Raw genomic sequence first — 19,933 nt, forward strand, 5'->3', positions numbered from 1 at the left:
AAGCAGCAATAGTTTCAAGAGGAAGGTGCAAGGGTTGAAGAAGGCAAGTGAGAGTTGGGGTGAGAGTGTCATTAGATTTTTGGGAGAATGAAATTACGTTTTGGAAGGAGATAGATAACGTGTAAGACAAGAGAATAAATGGAAATATCAGGAAAGATTTCCTCGCGTGTCGTAGAAGGCAACTAGAGGGGATGGGAGCGGGGGGCCAGAAATCCTCCCCTCCTTGTATTTTTTTAACTTTCTAAAATGGGAAACAGAAGGAGTCACGCGGGGATTGCTCATCTTCCTCGAAGGCTCAGACTGGGGTGTCTAAATGTGTGTGGATGTAACCAGGATGTGAAAAAAGGAGAGATAGGTAGTATGTTTGAGGAAAGGAACCTGGATGTTTTGGCTCTGAGTGAAACGAAGCTCAAGGGTAAAGGGGAAGAGTGGTTTGGGAATGTCTTGGGAGTAAAGTCAGGGGTTAGTGAGAGGACAAGAGCAAGGGAAGGAGTAGCAGTACTCCTGAAACAGGAGTTGTGGGAGTATGTGATAGAATGTAAGAAAGTAAATTCTCGATTGATATGGGTAAAACTGAAAGTTGATGGAGAGAGATGGGTGATTATTGGTGCATATGCACCTGGGCATGAGAAGAAAGATCATGAGAGGCAAGTGTTTTGGGAGCAGCTGAATGAGTGTGTTAGTGGTTTTGATGCACGAGACCAGGTTATAGTGATGGGTAATTTGAATGCAAAGGTGAGTAATGTGGCAGTTGAGGGAATAATTGGTATACATGGAGTGTTCAGTGTTGTAAATGGAAATGGTGAAGAGCTTGTAGATTTATGTGCTGAAAAAGGACTGGTGATTGGGAATACCTGGTTTAAAAAGCGAGATATACATAAGTATACGTATGTAAGTAGGAGAGATGGCCAGAGAGCGTTATTGGATTACATGTTAATTGACAGGCGCGCGAAAGAGAGACTTTTGGATGTAAATGTGCTGAGAGGTGCAACTGGAGGGATGTCTGATCATTATCTTGTGGAGGCTAAGGTGAAGATTTGTATGGGTTTTCAGAAAAGAAGAGTGAATGTTGGGGTGAAGAGGGTGGTGAGAGTAAGTGAGCTTGGGAAGGAGACTTGTGTGAGGAAGTACCAGGAGAGACTGAGTACAGAATGGAAAAAGGTGAGAACAATGGAAGTAAGGGGAGTGGGGGAGGAATGGGATGTATTTAGGGAATCAGTGATGGATTGTGCAAAAGATGCTTGTGGCATGAGAAGAGTGGGAGGTGGGTTGATTAGAAAGGGTAGTGAGTGGTGGGATGAAGAAGTAAGATTATTAGTGTAAGAGAAGAGAGAGGCATTTGGACGATTTTTGCAGGGAAAAAATGCAATTGAGTGGGAGATGTATAAAAGAAAGAGACAGGAGGTCAAGAGAAAGGTGCAAGAGGTGAAAAAAAGGGCAAATGAGAGTTGGGGTGAGAGAGTATCATTAAATTTTAGGGAGAATAAAAAGATGTTCTGGAAGGAGGTAAATAAAGTGCGTAAGACAAGGGAGCAAATGGGAACTTCGGTGAAGGGCACAAATGGGGAGGTGATAACAAGTAGTGGTGATGTGAGAAGGAGATGGAGTGAGTATTTTGAAGGTTTGTTGAATGTGTTTGATGATAGAGTGGCAGATATAGGGTGTTTTGGTTGAGGTGGTGTGCAAAGTGAGAGGGTTAGGGAAAATGATTTGGTAAACAGAGAAGAGGTAGTAAAAACTTTGCGGAAGATGAAAGCCGGCAAGGCAGCAGGTTTGGATGGTATTGCAGTGGAATTTATTAAAAAAAGGGGGTGACTGTATTACTGACTGGTTGGTAAGGTTATTTAATGTATGTATGACTCATGGTGAAGTGCCTGAGGATTGGCAGAATGCGTGCATAGTGCCGTTGTACAAAGGCAAAGGGGATAAGAGTGAGTGCTCAAATTACAGAGGTATAAGTTTGTTGAGTATTCCTGGTAAATTATATGGGAGGGTATTGATTGAGAGGGTGAAGGCATGTGCAGAGCATCAGATTGGGGAAGAGCAGTGTGGTTTCAGAAGTGGCAGAGGATGTGTGGATCAGGTGTTTGCTTTGAAGAATGTATGTGAGAAATACTTAGAAAAGCAAATGGATTTGTATGTAGCATTTATGGATCTGGAGAAGGCATATGATGATAGAGTTGATAGAGATGCTCTGTTGAAGGTATTAAGAATATATGGTGTGGGAGGCAAGTTGTTAGAATTAGTGAAAAGTTTTTATCGAGGATGTAAGGCATGTGTACGTGTAGGAAGAGAGGAAAGTGATTGGTTCTCAGTGAATGTAGGTTTGCGGCAGGGGTGTGTGATGTCTCCATGGTTGTTTAATTTGTTTATGGATGGGGTTGTTAGGGAGGTAAATGCAAGAGTCCTGGAAAGAGGGGCAAGTATGAAGTCTGTTGGGGATGAGAGAGCTTGGGAAGTGAGTCAGTTGTTGTTCGCTGATGATACAGCGCTGGTGGCTGATTCATGTGAGAAACTGCAGAAGCTGGTGACTGAGTTTGGTAAAGTGTGTGGAAGAAGAAAGTTAAGAGTAAATGTGAATAAGAGCAAGGTTATTAGGTACAGTAGGGGTGAGGGTCAAGTCAATTGGGAGGTGAGTTTGAATGGAGAAAAACTGGAGGAAGTGAAGTGTTTTAGATATCTGGGAGTGGATCTGTCAGCGGATGGAACCATGGAAGCGGAAGTGGATCATAGGGTGGGGAGGGGGCGAAAATTTTGGGAGCCTTGAAAAATGTGTGGAAGTCGAGAACATTATCTCGGAAAGCAAAAATGGGTATGTTTGAAGGAATAGTGGTTCCAACAATGTTGTATGGTTGCGAGGCGTGGGCTATGGATAGAGATGTGCGCAGGAGGATGGATGTGCTGGAAATGAGATGTTTGAGGACAATGTGTGGTGTGAGGTGGTTTGATCGAGTAAGTAACGTAAGGGTAAGAGAGATGTGTGGAAATAAAAAGAGCGTGGTTGAGAGAGCAGAAGAGGGTGTTTTGAAATGGTTTGGGCACATGGAGAGAATGAGTGAGGAAAGATTGACCAAGAGGATATATGTGTCGGAGGTGGAGGGAACGAGGAGAAGAGGGAGACCAAATTGGAGGTGGAAAGATGGAGTGAAAAAGATTTTGTGTGATCGGGGCCTGAACATGCAGGAGGGTGAAAGGAGGGCAAGGAATAGAGTGAATTGGAGCGATGTGGTATACAGGGGTTGACGTGCTGTCAGTGGATTGAATCAAGGCATGTGAAGCGTCTGGGGTAAACCATGGAAGGCTGTGTAGGTATGTATATTTGCGTGTGTGGACGTATGTACATGTGTATGGGGGGGGGGGGTTGGGCCATTTCTTTCGTCTGTTTCCTTGCGCTACCTCGCAAATGCGGGAGACAGCGACAAAGTATGAAAAAAAAAAAAAAAAATATATATATATATATGGAAGTAAGGGGAGTGGGGGAGGAATAGGGAATCAGGAATGGATTGCACAAAAGATGGTTGTGGCATGAGAAGAGTGGGAGATTGGTTGATTAGAAAGGGTAGTGAGTGGTGGGATGAAGAGGTAAGAGTATTAGTGAAAGAGAAGAGAGAGGCATTTAGACGATTTTTGCAGGGAAAAAATGCAATTGAGTGGGAGATGTATAAAAGAAAGAGACAGGAGGTCAAGAGAAAGGTGCAAGAGGTGAAAAAAAGGGCAAATGAGAGTTGGGGTGAGAGAGTATCATTAAATTTTAGGGAGAATAAAAAGATGTTCTGGAAGGAGGTAAATAAAGTGCGTAAGACAAGGGAGCAAATGGGAACTTCAGTGAAGGGTGCAAATGGGGAAGTGATAACAAGTAGTGGTGATGTGAGAAGGAGATGGAGTGAGTATTTTGAAGGTTTGTTGAATGTGTTTGATGATAGAGTGGCAGATATAGGGTGTTTTGGTCGAGGTGGTGTGCAAAGTGAGAGGGTTAGGGAAAATGATTTGGTAAGCAGAGAAGAGGTAGTAAAAGCTTTGCGGAAGATGAAAGCCGGCAAGGCAGCAGGTTTGGGTGGTATTGCAGTGGAATTTATTAAAAAAGGGGATGACTGTATTGTTGACTGGTTGGTAAGGTTATTTAATGTATGTATGACTCATGGTGAGGTGCCTGAGGATTGGCGGAATGCGTGCATAGTGCCATTGTACAAAGGCAAAGGGGATAAGAGTGAGTGCTCAAATTAGAGAGGTATAAGTTTGTTGAGTATTCCTGGTAAATTATATGGGAGGGTATTGATTGAGAGGGTGAAGGCATGTACAGAGCATCAGATTGGGGAAGAGCAGTGTGGTTTCAGAAGTGGTAGAGGATGTGTGGATCAGGTGTTTGCTTTGAAGAATGTATGTGAGAAATACTTAGAAAAGCAAATGGATTTGTATGTAGCAATTATAGATCTGGAGAAGGCATATGATAGAGTTGATAGAGATGCTCTGTGGAAGGTATTAAGAATATATGGTGTGGGAGGCAAGTTGTTAGAAGCAGTGAAAAGTTTTTATCGAGGATGTAAGGCATGTGTACGTGTAGGAAGAGAGGAAAGTGATTGGTTCTCAGTGAATGTAGGTTTGCGGCAGGGGTGTGTGATGTCTCCATGGTTGTTTAATTTGTTTATGGATGGGGTTGTTAGGGAGGTGAATGCAAGAGTTTTGGAAAGAGGGGCAAGTATGAAGTCTGTTGGGGATGAGAGAGCTTGGGAAGTGAGTCAGTTGTTGTTTGCTGATGATACAGTGCTGGTGGCTGATTCATGTGAGAAACTGCAGAAGCTGGTGACTGAGTTTGGTAAAGTGTGTGAAAGAAGAAAGTTAAGAGTAAATGTGAATATGAGCAAGGTTATTAGGTACAGTAGGGTTGAGGGTCAAGTCAATTGGGAGGTGAGTTTGAATGGAGAAAAACTGGAGGAAGTAAAGTGTTTTAGATATCTGGGAGTGGATCTGGCAGCGGATGGAACCATGGAAGTGGAAGTGGATCATAGGATGGGGGAGGGGGCAAAAATTCTGGGAGCCTTGAAGAATGCGTGGAAGTCGAGAACATTATCTCGGAAAGCAAAAATGAGTATGTTTGAAGGAATAGTGGTTCCAACAATGTTGTATGGTTGCGAGGCGTGGGCTATGGATAGAGTGGTGCGCAGGAGGATGGATGTGCTGGAAATGAGATGTTTGAGGACAATGTGTGGTGTGAGGTGGTTTGATCGAGTAAGTAATGTAAGGGTAAGAGAGATGTGTGGAAATAAAAAGAGCGTGGTTGAGAGAGCAGAAGAGGGTGTTTTGAAATGGTTTGGGCACATGGAGAGAATGAGTGAGGAAAGATTGACCAAGAGGATATATGTGTCGGAGGTGGAGGGAACGAGGAGAAGAGGGAGACCAAATTGGAGGTGGAAAGATGGAGTGAAAAAGATTTTGTGTGATCGGGGCCTGAACATGCAGGAGGGTGAAAGGAGGGCAAGGAATAGAGTGAATTGGAGCGATGTGGTGTACCGGGGTTGATGTGCTGTCATTGGATTGAATCAGGGCATGTGAAGCGTCTGGGGTAAACCATGGAAAGCTGTGTAGGTATGTATATTTGCGTGTGTGGACATATGTATATACATGTGTATGGGGGTGGGTTGGGCCATTTCTTTTGTCTGTTTCCTTGCGCTACCTCGCAAACGCGGGAGACAGCGACAAAGCAAAAAAAAAAAATATATATATATATATATATATATATATATATATATATATATGGAAAAAGGTGAGAACAATGGAAGTAAGGGGAGTGGGGGAGGAATGGGATGTATTTAGGGAATCAGTGATGGATTGCGCAAAAGATGCTTGTGGCATGAGAAGAGTGGGAGGTGGGTTGATTAGAAAGGGTAGTGAGTGGTGGGATGAAGAAGTAAGAGTATTAGTGAAAGAGAAGAGAGAGGCATTTGGACGATTTTTGCAGGGTGTTCAAATTACAGAGGTATAAGTTTGTTGGCCAGAGAGCATTATTGGATTATGTGTTAATTGATAGACATGCGAGAGAGACTTTTAGATGTTAATGTGCTGAGAGGTGCAACTGGAGGGATGTCTGATCATTATCTTGTGGAGATGAAGGTGAAGATTTGTAGAGGTTTTCAGAAAAGAAGAGAGAATGTTGAGGTGAAGAGAGTGGTGAGAGTAAGTGAGCTTGGGAAGGAGACTTGTGTGAGGAAGTACCAGGAGAGACTGAGTACAGAATGGAAAAAGGTGAGAACAAAGGAGGTAAGGGGAGTGGGCGAGGAATGGGATGTATTTAGGGCAGCAGTTATGGCTTGCGCAGAAGATGCTTGTGGCATGAGAAGTGTGGGAGGTGGACAGATTAGAAAGGATAGTGAGTAGTGGGATGAAGAAGTAAGATTATTAGTGAAAGAGAAGAGAGAGGCATTTGGACGAGTCTTGCAGGGAAATAATGCAAATGAGTGGGAGATGTATAAAAGAAAGAGGCAGGAGGTCAAGAGAAAAGTGCAAGAGGTGAAAAAGAGAGCAAATGAGAGTTGGGGTGAGAGAGTATCATTAAATTTTAGGGAGAATAAAAAGATGTTTTGGAAGAAGGTAAATAAAGTACGTAAGACAAAGGAACTAATGGGAACTTCAGTGAAGGGTGCTAATGGGAAGGTGATAACAAGTAGTGGTGGTGTGAGAAGAAGATGGAATGAGTATTTTGAAGGTTTGTTGAATGTGTTTGATGATAGAGTGGCAGATATAGGGTGTTTTGGTCGAGGTGGTGTGCAAAGTGAGAGGGTTAGGGAAAATGATTTGGTAAACAGAGAAGAGGTAGTAAAAGCTTTGCGGAAGATGAAAGCCGGCAAGGCAGCGGGTTTGGAGGGCATTGCAGTGGAATTTATTAAAAAAGGGGGTGACTATATTGTTGACTGGTTGGTAAGGTTATTTAATGTATGTATGTCTCATTGTGAGGTGCCTGAGGATTGGCGAAATGCTTGCATAGTGCCATTGTACAAAGGCAAAGGGGAAAAGAGTGAGTGCTGAAATTACAGAGGTATAAGTTTGTTGAGTATTCCTGGTAAATTATATGGGAGGGTATTGATTGAGAGGGTGAAGGCATGTACAGAGTATCAGATTGGGGAAGAGCAGTGTGGTTTTAGAAGTGGTAGAGGATGTGTGGATCAGGTGTTTGCTTTAAAGAATGTATGTGAGAAATACTTAGAAAAGCAAATGGATTTGTATGTAGCATGGAGAAGGCATATGATAGAGTTGATAGAGATGCTCTGTGGAAGGTATTAAGAATATATGGTGTAGGAGGCAAGTCGTTCGAAGCAGTGAAAAGTTTTTATCAAGGATGTAATGCATATGTACGTTTAGGAAGAGAGGAAAGTGATTGGTTCTCAGTAAATGTTGGTTTGTGACAGGGGTGTGTGATGTCTCCATGGTTTAATTTGTTTATGGATGGGGTTGTTAGGGAGTTGAATGCAAGAGTTTTGGAAAGGGGGGCAAGTATGCAGTCTGTTGTGGATGAGAGAGCTTGGGAAGTGAGTCATTTGTTGTTGGCTGATTCATGTGAGAAACTGCAGAAGCTGGTGACTGAGTTTGGTAAAGTGTGTGAAAGAAGAAAGTTGAGAGTAACTGTGAATAAGAGCAAGGTTATTAGGTACAGTAGGATTGAGGGTCAAGTCATTTGGGAGGTAAGTTTGAATGGAGAAAAACTGGAGGAAGTGAAGTGTTTTAGATATCTGGGAGTGGATTTGGCAGCAGATGGAACCATGGAAGTGTAAGTGAATCATAAGGTGGGGAGGGGGCAAAAATTCTGGGAGCCTTGAAGAATGTGTGGAAGTCGAGAACATTATCTCGGAAAGCAAAAATGGGTATGTTTGAAAGAATAGTGGTTCCAACAATGTTATTTGGTTGCGAGGCGTGGGCTATGGATAGATTTGTGCGGAGGGGGGTGCATGTGCTGGAAATGAGATGTTTGAGGACAATATGTGGTGTGAGGTGGTTTGATCGAGTAAGTAATGTGAGGGTAAGAGAGAGGTGTGGTAATAAAAAGAGTGTGGTTGAGAGAGCAGAAGAGGGTGTTTTGAAATGGTTTGGTCACATGGAGAGAATGAGTGAGGAAAGATTGACCAAGAGTATATATATGTCAGAGGTGGAGGGAACGAGGAGAAGTGGGAAACCAAATTGGAGGTGGAAAGATGGAGTGAAAAAGATTTTGAGTGATCAAGGCCTAAACATGCAGGAGAATGAAAGGCGTGCAAGGAATAGAGTGAATTGGAGCGATGTGTTATACCGGGGTCGATGTGCTGTCAATGGATTGAACCAAGGCACGTGAAGTGTCTGGGGTAAACATGGAAAGCTCTGTGGGGCCTGGATGTGGAAAGGGAGCTGTGGTTTCGGTGCATTATTACATGACAGCTAGACACTGAGTGTGAACGAATGTAGCCTTAGTTATCTTTTCCTAGCGCTACCTTGCACACATGAGGGGGTAGGTGTTTGTTATGTGTGGCGAGGTGTCGATGGGAATGAATAAAGGAAGACGATGAAATATGTACATGGGTATATATGTATATGCCTGTGTGTGTATATATATGTATACGTGGAGATGTATAGGTATGTATATTTGCGTGTTTGAACGTGTATGTATATAAATGTGTATGTGGGTGGGTTGGGCCATTCTTTTGTCTGTTTCCTTGCGCTGCCTCGCTAACGCGAGAGACAGCGACAAAGGAAAATAGATAAATAAATAAAAATAAGTTTGTTGAGTATTCCTGGGAAATTATATGGGAGGGTATTGATTGAGAGGGTGAAGGCATGTACAGAGCATCAGATTGGGGAAGAGTACTGTGGTTTGAGAAGTGGTAGACGATGTGTGGATCAGGTGTTTGCTTTGAAGAAAATATGTGAGAAGTAGTTAGAAAAACAAATAGATTTGTATGTAACATTTATGGATCTGGAGAAGGCATATGATAAGAGTTGATAGAGATGCTCTATGTAAAGTATTAAGAGTATATGGTGTTGAAGACAAGTTGCTAGAAGCAGTAAAAAGTTTTTATCGGGGATGTAAGGCATGTGTACGTTTAGGAAGAGAGGAAAGTGATTGGTTCTCAGTGAATGTCGGTTAACGGCAGGGATGCATGATGTCCCCATGGTTGTTTAATTTGTTTATGGATGGGGTTGTTAGGGAGGTAAATGCAAGAGTTTTGAAGAGAGGGGCAAGTATGCTGTCTGTTGTGGATGAGAGGGCTTGGTAAGTGAGTCAGTTGTTGTTTGCTGATGATACAGTGCTGTTGGCTGATTCTGGTGAGATACTGCATAACCTGATGACTGAGTTTGGTAAAGTGTGTGAAAGAAGAAATCTTGAGAGTGAATGTGAATCAGAGCAAGGTTATTAGGTACAGTAGAGTTGAGGGACAAGTCAATTGGGAGGTGAGTTTGAATGTAGAAAAACTGGAGGAAGTGAAGTGTTTTAGATATCTGGGAATGGATTTAATAGAGGATGGAACCATGAAAGCAGAAGCGAGTCACATGGTGGGGGAGGTTGCGAAGGTTCTGGGAGCGTTGAAGAATGTGTGGAAGGCGGGAACTTTATCTCGGAAAGCAAAAATGGGTATGTTTGAAGGAATAGTGGTTCCAACAATGTTATATGGTTGCAAGGCGTGGGCTATAGATAGGGTTGTGTGGAGGAGGGTGGATGTGTAGGAAATGAGAGGGTTGAGGACAGTATATGTTGTGAGGTGGTTTGATCGAGTAAATAATGAAAGGGTAAGAGAGATGTGTGGTAATAAAAAGAGTGTAGTTGAGAGAGTAGAAGAGGGTGTATTGATGGGGTTGGTCATATGGAGAGAATGAGTGAGGAAAGATTGAGAAAGAGGATATATGTCTCAGAGGTGGAGGGAACGAGATGTGGGAAACCAAATTGGAGGTGGAAGGATGGTGGAAAAAGATTTTGAGCGATTGGGGCCTGAGCATGCAGGAGGGTGAAAGGTGTGCAAGGAATAGAGTGAATTGGAACGATGTGGTATACTGGGGTTGACATGCTGTCAATGGATTGAACCAGGCCTAGATGTGGAAAGGGAGCTGTAGTTTCAATGCATTACACATGACAGCTAGAGACTGAATGTGAATGAATGTGGCCTTTGTTTTCTTTTCCTAGTGCTACCTTGCGCGTGTGGTGGGAGGTGGGGTGCCATTTCATGTGTGGCGGGGTGGCGACGGGAATGGCTGAGGGCAGCAAGTATGAATATGTCCATTTGTATATATGTATGTATACATTGATATGTATAGGTATGTACATGTGTGTGTGTGGGTGTGTATGTATATACATGTGTATGTGGTGGTTGGGCCGTTCTTTCGTCTGTTTCCTTGCGCTACCTCACTAATGCGGGAGACAGTGACAAAGTGAAAAAAATGTATATGTGTATGTATGGGCATTTATGTGAGTGGATGGGCCATTCTTTGTCTGTTTCCTGGCGCTGCCTCGTTAATGTGGGAGACAGCAGTCAAGTATAATATAGATAATATTGATATGTACGATATATTAGTTAATGGAATATTTACTGTCAATGTAATGCTCCTTTCAAAAAACAGGATTGGATTGATACAGCAATAAACTAGTGTAGATCATTATTTTTAGCCATTACTTTACCTAATGGCAATTTTGTACTTGTTTCATTGAAATGAAAAAAGAATTGGTGTATCTTCTCTTCAAAATTATATATAGTTTAAGCATAGATCACTTCATACTTGAAATTCTAAGATATATATAAACAAGTTTGACTATTAATGGAATCTGTCAAGAATGGGGACACCTAGCTAACTTTGTTATTAGTTTCAAAATAAAGCATAATTGATGTATAATCATCTATATTTCTTATCATTAAATTGTAGAATCTTTTTTAAGGTACAAACATAAGATTTTCTCAACAGTTAGCCTGTAGGTTACAAAACATATGCATATCACCAATGTATTTCTGTGTTTAATTTGGATGTATAGTGTTTCCTAGTACAAACTGTAATTAATACTGGGGTTGCATAGCTAGCTCTCTTTGACTGAATACTAATCCTCATTTCAGACTGAGCAAATGTACACTCTCCTGTCCATATGCATGGTGCTCCATCCTCAGAGAATTGACGAAGCTGTGCAATCATCCCTACGGGAAAAAAGTCTTGCTGAGAAAATGGCACGCATGTCGGTAAGTTCGTCCAGAAAAACAATTTTGTAATGAAGGCTTGTTTCTTAGTTGAGGATACCTGAGGATTTTATGACCAAGACCGAAGTAAAGCAAGTGACCTTCACAAGAATTCAGGTCATTTGCCTAATTGTTTAGCCATAAGCTTTAACATGCCTTAGGCTCCAATTTTATCATTCTGAAAAAGTCATTCTTTTTGGTATTTTTTTAAAATTAGATTCTTGCTTGATTGATTCAGCATATAGGCCTCTCCTCCCATCTATATCTGCTAAATCTCGTTTGATTCAGCATATAGGCCTCTTCTCCCATCTACATCTGCTAAATCTCTGCCCTTTCCAACAGTTTCCTTGCACAGTGATGATTACCCAGTCGGATGCCTTGGCATGTCACTTTCTGATTGGATTGCACGTCCTGCTGCATCCACCCGTTCACAGTGATCTTCGCTGCCTGACATGACCAGTAGATGAACCCAGACCTTTTGTTAATGTTGTTCTTAATCCCTTCCTCCAGGTAAGCTCTCACATTATCACTAAATGGTCGGCTCCATGGCTACTACAGGCAAGTGACAAACCATTTAGTGATAGTGTGAGAGCTTACCTAGAGGAAGGGATTAAGAACAACATTAACAAAAGGTCTGAGTTCATCTGCCGGTCATGTCAGGCAGTGAAGATCACTGTAAACAGGTGGAGGCAGCAGGACAAGCGAACCAATCAGAGAGTGACACACCAAGGCATCTGACTGAGTGACCATCACTTGCTAGGGAACACAGACCTGCCAAAAGCTGGAATAAGTATCTTATAAGGAAGACTATTGAATGATAGAAATGTTGAGGTATGTCTCAGCTCTAACCCATATGTTTCCTTACCACCCCGTTTTCCATATTTGTCATGATGGATAATAGATAATGAGATATCTTTGGGATGGGACCCCAAGTCTAAACACAGAATCCATATACAACTTATACACTTAGCCTGATGAATCCATATACAACTTATACACTTAGCCTGATGAATCCATATACAACTTATACACTTAGCCTGATGATAATGTATACACTTTTTCTAATAATTTTGCACTTGAAACAAAGTTTGTGTAACACTGAACCATCAGAAAGCTAAGGTGTCACACTGTCAGCCGCTCATGTGGACAATCTGTGCTTGTTTGGCAACACCTTCATTCCTAACTCTGAATTTATATGCTACTGATAAGCAATCATTTTCTTACACTTATTCACACAGCAGAGAATAAGCACAAAACACGAGTAATGCCTGTATGTCTGGCAGTGATGATCGTTCGTAACAGACTGACGTCATCAGAGCTACAGAGCCCAGCATTGGCAAATGAGGTCAGGTTTGGAATTTTCCACTTGTAACAATATGTCCCCACTCAAAAAGTTTTGCATTTTGGAGCATTTCAAACTTTTAGATTAGGGATGCTCAACCTGTAAAAGGGGTTGGTGTGAGAGGGAGATCACCTGGATATGGGGAAATAGAGTGGAAAAGTAATGGATTTTAAAAAATGATATGGGGAAATAGAGTGGAAAAGTAATGGATTTTAAAAAATGGTGTATGTTTGGGAGACATGTAAGGACAGGGATAATTGATGACACTTTTGCCATGGCCACCCCCTTAATTGGAGTTCCTGGAGAGAATAGGCATCAGAGGTACAGATAGATGACAGAATGTGAAGCTTGATTCACTTTGTAAAAGCAGCATGAGTTGGTTATTGTTATCGCATAAATCATTTGATGGAAGTATTGTCACAGAATAATTTTCGTGTGATGGATGTATTTGATAGGATTTCTGCTCATACAGGTTTTGTTGTGTATAATTACAGATTGTTAAAGACATGATTTTTTACATTTTTAGCGTGGAGAAATACAAGAGTTCACACAGTGTTTCACCTTTGCCTGCCCTAAGTTCTTGAGTCCTGTGCCTCCACAATATGACTTGGCACCAGCTGACTTCCTCAAAGAACCCTTCCAGCAACAACTCAAGGTAAATATATATTAGTTAAGTATATAGGTAAGTATGTAAGTAGAAGTAGTAGGTAGGAACATTAGGTAGACACAAAAGGTAAGAAGTAGTCAGTAGGAACATTAGGTAGGTGCCCCTGGAAACACTGCCCTAAGAGTTCCCCTTGGTCAGTAGCCTGTTAACAGTGAGGTGCTAACTTTAGGCTAAGAAGTGGCATTGGAGCCCATCAGTTATGAAGGCTTTTTCTGTGCCACCCCCTTGAAGTTTCTGGAGGGAACGGTTATCAGAGTTATGGATAGAAATAGTAATTTCATATATTTTCTCTTTTTGGAATAGACATAGGAGTGATTTTTTTCATATTTCCTTCTATGTTAGAGATGGATGGATGCTGTGACAAAATTGGTTAGGGCTAAGGATACTGCACATGAGGATTTTTTTTTTTTATGTTGGTGGCTTCAGTCACAGACAAAAGTCCACATCAAAGCTGGGCGTTACATTAGATGTGTATGAGTGACTTATAGGCTGATCCACCACATGGAATTAAGAGCAGAGTTTATGATTATTAGAGTTTCCTTATATCATATATTTTATAATCATGATTTTATGTGGTATCTCAAGGTATTCGTAGATGAAGTGCAACAACAGCAACAGATCAGTGTGATGAGGTCGTATTTGAAGCTATACACTACCATGCCCATGGAGAAGATGGCTGCATTCCAGGAGATGATTGAAGCTGATTTCCGAAATGCTCTTTTATGTTTTAAACACAAGATGCGCAACATGGTGTGGACCAAAGGCACCTCTGGTTTGCAAGGGGACTTTCAGAGTGACTCTGAGGTAAGCTGCAAGAAAATTCTTATGGATTGTATTAGGAGAAAGTTGCTGTGCATGAAGTTAGAATTTTTTAATTGGTAAGTTGTATGGTTTATGATTCTTTGATGAATTCTTTTATTGAGGGTACAGATGGAAACCATGGAAATTTTCAAACAGGGAAAAATTAGATATATATTTTTTCATACATATTTGCCATTTCCTGCATTAGCAAGGTAGCATTAAGAACAGAGGACTGAGCCATAGAGGGAATATCATCACTTGACCCTCTTCTCTGTTCCCTCTTTTGAAGAAATCAATTTATTTATTTATTTATTTTGCTTTGTCGCTGTCTCCCGCGTTAGCGAGGTAGCGCAAGGAAACAGACGAAGAATGGCCCAACCCACCCACATACACATGTATGTACATACACGTCCACACACGCAAATATACATAACTATACATCACAACGTATACATATATATACACACACACACATATACATATATACACATGTACATAATTCTTACTGTCTGCCTTTATTTATTCCCATCACCATCTCGCCACACATGAAATAACAACCCCCTCCCCCCTCATGTGTGTGAGGTAGCACTAGGAAAAGACAACAAAGGCCCCATTTGTTCACACTCAGTCTCTAGCTGTCATGTAATAATGCACCGAAACCATAGCTCCCTTTCCACATCCAGGCCCCACAAAACTTTCCATGGTTTACCCCAGACGCTTCACATGCTCTGGTTCAATCCATTGACAGTACATCGACCTTGGTATACCACATCGTTCCAATTCACTCTATTCCTTGCACGCCATTCACCCTCCTGTATGTTCAGGCCCCGATCACTCAAAATCTTTTTCATTCCATCTTTCCACCTCCAATTTGGTCTCCCACTTCTCCTCGTTCCCTCCACCTCCGACACATATATCCCCTTTGTCAGTCTTTCCTCACTCATTCTTTCCTTGTGACCAAACCATTTCAAAACACCCTCTTCTGCTCTCTCAGAAACACTCTTTTTATTACCACACATCTCTCTTACCCTATTATTACTTACTCGATCAAACCACCTCACACCACATATTGTCCTCAAACATCTCATTTCCAGCACATCCACCCTCCTCCACACAACTCTATCCATAGCCCACGCCTCACAACCATATAACATTGTTGGAACCACTATTCCTTCAAACATACCCATTTTTGCTTTAAGCGATATTGTTCTCGACTTCCACACATTCTTCAAGGCTCCCAGAATTTTTGCCCCCTCCCCCACCCTATGATTCACTTCCGCTTCCATGGTTCCATCCGCTGCCAAATCCACTCCCAGATATCTAAAACACTTCACTTCCTCCAGTTTTTCTCCATTCAAACTTACCTCCCAATTGACTTGACCCTCAACCCTACTGTACCTAGTAACCTTGCTCTTATTCACATTTACTCTCAACTTTCTTCTTTCACACACTTTACCAAACTCAAGTCACCAGCTTCTGCAGTTTCTCACATGAATCAGCCACCAGTGCTGTATCATCAGCAAACAACAGCTGACTCCCTTCCCAAGCTCTCTCATCCACAACAGACTGCATACTTGCCCCTCTTTCCAAAACTCTTGCATTCACCTCCCTAACAACCCCATCCATAAACAAATTAAATAACCATGGAGACATCACACATCCCTGCCGCAAACCTACATTCACTGAGAACCAGTCACTTTCCTCTCTTCCTACACGTACACATGCCTTACATCCTCGATAAAAACTTTTCACTGCTTCTAACAACTTGCCTCCCACACCATATGTTCTTAATACCTTCCACAGAGCATCTCTATCATATGCCTTCTCCAGATCCATAAATGCTACATACAAATCCATTTGCTTTTCTAAGTATTTCTCACATACATTCTTCAAAGCAAACACCTGATCCACACATCCTCTACCACTTCTGAAACCACACTGCTCTTCCCCAATCTGGTGCTCTGTACATGCCTTCACCCTCTCAATCAATACCCTCCCATATAATTTCCCAGGAATAATCAACAAACTTATACCTATCTAATTTCAGCACTCACCTTTGTCCCCTTTGCCTTTAAAATAAAAAAAATAATTATTTGTTATACTTTGTCGCTGTCTCCCGCGTTTGTGAGGTAGCGCAAGGAAACAGACGAAAGAAATGCCCCCCCCCCCCATACACATGCATATACATACGTCCACGCACGCAAATATACATACCTACACAGCTTTCCATGGTTTACCCCAGACGCTTCACATGCCTTGATTCAATCCACTGACAGCACGTCAATCCCGGTATACCACATCGCTCCAGTTCACTCTATTCCTTGCCCTCCTTTCACCCTCCTGCATGTTCAGGCCCCGATCACACAAAATCTTTTTCATCCATCTTTCCACCTCCAATTTGGTCTCCCTCTTCTCCTCGTTCCCTCCACCTCCGACACATATATCCTCTTGGTCAATCTTTCCTCACTCATTCTCTCCATGTGCCCAGACCACTTCAAAACACCCTCTTCTGCTCTCTCAACCACGCTCTTTTTATTTCCACACATCTCTCTTACCCTTACGTTACTCACTCGATCAAACCACCTCACACCACACATTGTCCTCAAACATCTCATTTCCAGCACATCCATCCTCCTGCGCACAACTCTATCCATAGCCCACGCCTCGCAACCATACAACATTGTTGGAACCACTATTCCTTCAAACATACCCATTTTTGCTTTCCGAGATAATGTTCTCGACTTCCACACATTCTTCAAGGCCCCCAGAATTTTCGCCCCCTCCCCCACCCTATGATCCACTTCCGCTTCCATGGTTCCATCCGCTGCCAGATCCACTCCCAGATATCTAAAACACTTCACTTCCTCCAGTTTTTCTCCATTCAAACTCACCTCCCAATTGACTTGACCCTCAACCCTACTGTACCTAATAACCTTGCTCTTATTCACATTTACTCTTAACTTTCTTCTTCCACACACTTTACCAAACTCAGTCACCAGCTTCTGCAGTTTCTCACATGAATCAGCCACCAGCGCTGTATCATCAGCGAACAACAACTGACTCACTTCCCAAACTCTCTCATCCACAACAGACTTCATACTTGCCCCTCTTTCCAAAACTCTTGCATTTACCTCCCTAACAACCCCATCCATAAACAAATTAAACAACCATGGAGACATCACACACCCCTGCCACAAACCTACATTCACTGAGAACCAATCACTTTCCTCTCTTCCTATACATACACATGCCTTACATCCTCGATAAAAACTTTTCACTGCTTCTAACAACTTTCCTCCCACACCATATAATCTTAATACCTTCCACAGAGCATCTCTCTATCAACTCTATCATATGCCTTCTCCAGATCCATAAATGCTACATACAAATCCATTTGCTTTTCTAAGCATTTATTCTATTTATATTAATTATACTTGATCACCATTTCCCACGTCAGCGAGGTAGCACCAGGAAACAAATGAAGAAACCCATTCACTCATATACACACTTATGTACATACACACACATACACTTATGTACATACACATTCACAGCCATATACATATATACCCATGTACATGATCAACCCACCTTACACTACATTTTGTCTTCAGGCATTTCATTAAAAGTATATACAACCTCTTCCTCTCATTTGCTTTCAAGTTCCAAGATTTGTGTTTGCATCACTGCCAGGATTGTTATTTCTTCATACGTACCTATGCTTGTCCATAAGTACACTGACTTTTCTCCTGCATAAATTTCTCTACATGTCAAGGACCTTAACCTCCTCTTCCACCTTATAACTCAGTTTAACCCCCTGGCTTCATCTACTCTTAGTTATTTAAAGCATACCACTTCCTTTATGTCGTCTTCATATAAGCTCACAAAGCATCGTTGCTCACCTCACATCTGCACCTCATTACTTTATTACTTAAGTGTACATTAACTCTCAGCCATCAAACTCCCAAACTGTAACCATTTTCCAGTTTTTCTCTGGAGTCCATCACAAGAGCCATGTCATACGCAAACAGCAACTGATTCACTGCCCATATGCCCTCATATTTACCTCCCACCCTGTATAGTCCATGGACTGATTAAAGAACCATGTGACATCACACGTCCATGAGGCAGACCCATCTTCACCCTTTTAGTTGTACTCATGCCCAAGTATTGCATAAAAAAATTTGCATTTTTCTCTTACAACTTACCTTTGGATGCATGATTAGTAGGTTACCTAATGAAAAAAATCCTGTTCCATGGAGTAGTAGCATTATAAAACACATGTATTGTGGAACAAACAGAATACATTGTATGTGTTATGCTTTATCCATGCTTTATGGCAAAATCTCATTGTAGGTACTTGTAAATAAGCCTGTATGTGGATAGGGAGGTGTGATTTTGGTGCATTACACATAGCAGCTAAAGACTGAACGAATTGGGCCTTTTTTTTGTCCGTTTTTCTGGCGCTACCTTGCTGAAGCAGGGGGTAGTGATGCTGTTTCCTGTGGGGTGGGGTGGCGCCAGGAATGGATGAAGGCAAGTATTAATGTGTATATGTGTGTGTATGGGCCATTCTTTGTCTGTTTCCTGGCGCTACCTCGCTGACACGGGAAACAACGATTAAGTATATGTTTGTGTACTGGATATGCGTACATGTATATATTTGGTTTTGCCTTTCTTCGTCTTTCATAGCACTACCTCGCTAATGCAGGAAACGGCAATTTAGTATCATAAAATTAAATAAGATTAGGAAAAATGGATGGGTTGGGGAAATTATCATTCATGACTCAAGGTTTGAGTGTTTTTAAAACAACTTTCTCAACAGGTTGATTTCTTCATCGATGGAAGCATGATCCACATAGCTGATACCAAGGTTGCTCAGCGATATGGAGATTTCTTTATTCGCCAAATTCACAAACTGGAGGAAGTAAATCGTTCACTCATGAAGGTTAAGGTATAATAAATGGTTGATACATGTTAGTATTAATGAGTTTCAGAAATCAGGCTGTGGTTACCTAAAGAGCTCCAATTGTTTTGTCATTCATGGAAGGCTTTTGTGAAGCAATTGAAAATGTAAGTCTTTGTTCAAAAAGTACAGCCTAGATTTTTCACAGATTTATCAGTGAAAATGATATTCAACTCTGCAGATATTACTGTATTAAAGTTGTCAGAGGCCCTAGAGATGCAGTGAAGAATTTATTGAAATATGTATTTTTCTGGTAATTCAATTTATACTGTAAACAGGAAGAGTTTGTAACAAGGTCAGTATCTGCTGAATTCTTTCAGTAAAAGGAACTGAAAGTTCATTTTTTCAGAACCTTTTGTCCCTGCTTGCTATGTGATTCATCTTGATTTTTACCAGAGCAGCAGGTAACTGATTTTGCTCTCCTACCCATCCTGTGGGCAGTGATATAAATGAGAAAACAGAGTGCCCTGAAGATCTGGGGTTCTATGATTGAATATTATAGTGAAAGATGTTGACAAGGATTAGGCAGCATTAAGTATGGAACAGTTAGCATGGTAAGAAGTTTCAAGTTATGATGCTTTTCAAGTATCTGAGGTAGAACATTATGATGGATGAAATGTTTACACATATGTTCTCATGTATAGCAATATTTATCTCGGAATTTATTGATTTTACAAGTCACATTGTCTTCTTTATCAATGGTAATGGCAAACTCTCATGAATATTTTTAGCCTAGCCCAACTCAGGAGTGTCTTTGTATCCTGTTGGTGGAACCATGCATGTATGATATTTCAGTGGTAGGTGGGTGTGCTTGTGTTGATTTCACTTCATGTAAGTCTAAAAGATTTTGTTTTATGCTCTGTGAGTGATTGCCATCTAGCCCTTCAAACAATCGCCTCCATCCTTCAAGGCAGAAGTTTTTGCTAGTTCATCAGCTTTATTATGCATTTTGAGCACAATCTGCAAAGGAATCACTGAAACTA

At 41.5% G+C, this 19,933-nt stretch overlaps 1 protein-coding gene across 1 annotated transcript in view; it reads left to right on the plus strand.

Moving 5' to 3' along the window:
* eIF3l (eukaryotic translation initiation factor 3 subunit l) overlaps window positions 1-19,933 on the plus strand; it is a 45,129-nt gene extending 25,196 nt beyond the window's left edge. The window contains exons 7-10 of the mRNA XM_071682734.1: window positions 11,058-11,177; window positions 13,043-13,171; window positions 13,769-13,987; window positions 18,810-19,933. Of these exons, the coding sequence (XP_071538835.1) occupies window positions 11,058-11,177; window positions 13,043-13,171; window positions 13,769-13,987; window positions 18,810-18,944 (603 nt within the window). The 3' untranslated portion in view covers window positions 18,945-19,933. The remainder of the gene's footprint in view (window positions 1-11,057; window positions 11,178-13,042; window positions 13,172-13,768; window positions 13,988-18,809) is intronic.

This window comes from Panulirus ornatus, chromosome 34 (genome assembly GCF_036320965.1).
Source record: "Panulirus ornatus isolate Po-2019 chromosome 34, ASM3632096v1, whole genome shotgun sequence".
NCBI classification, from domain to species: Eukaryota; Metazoa; Arthropoda; class Malacostraca; order Decapoda; family Palinuridae; genus Panulirus; species Panulirus ornatus.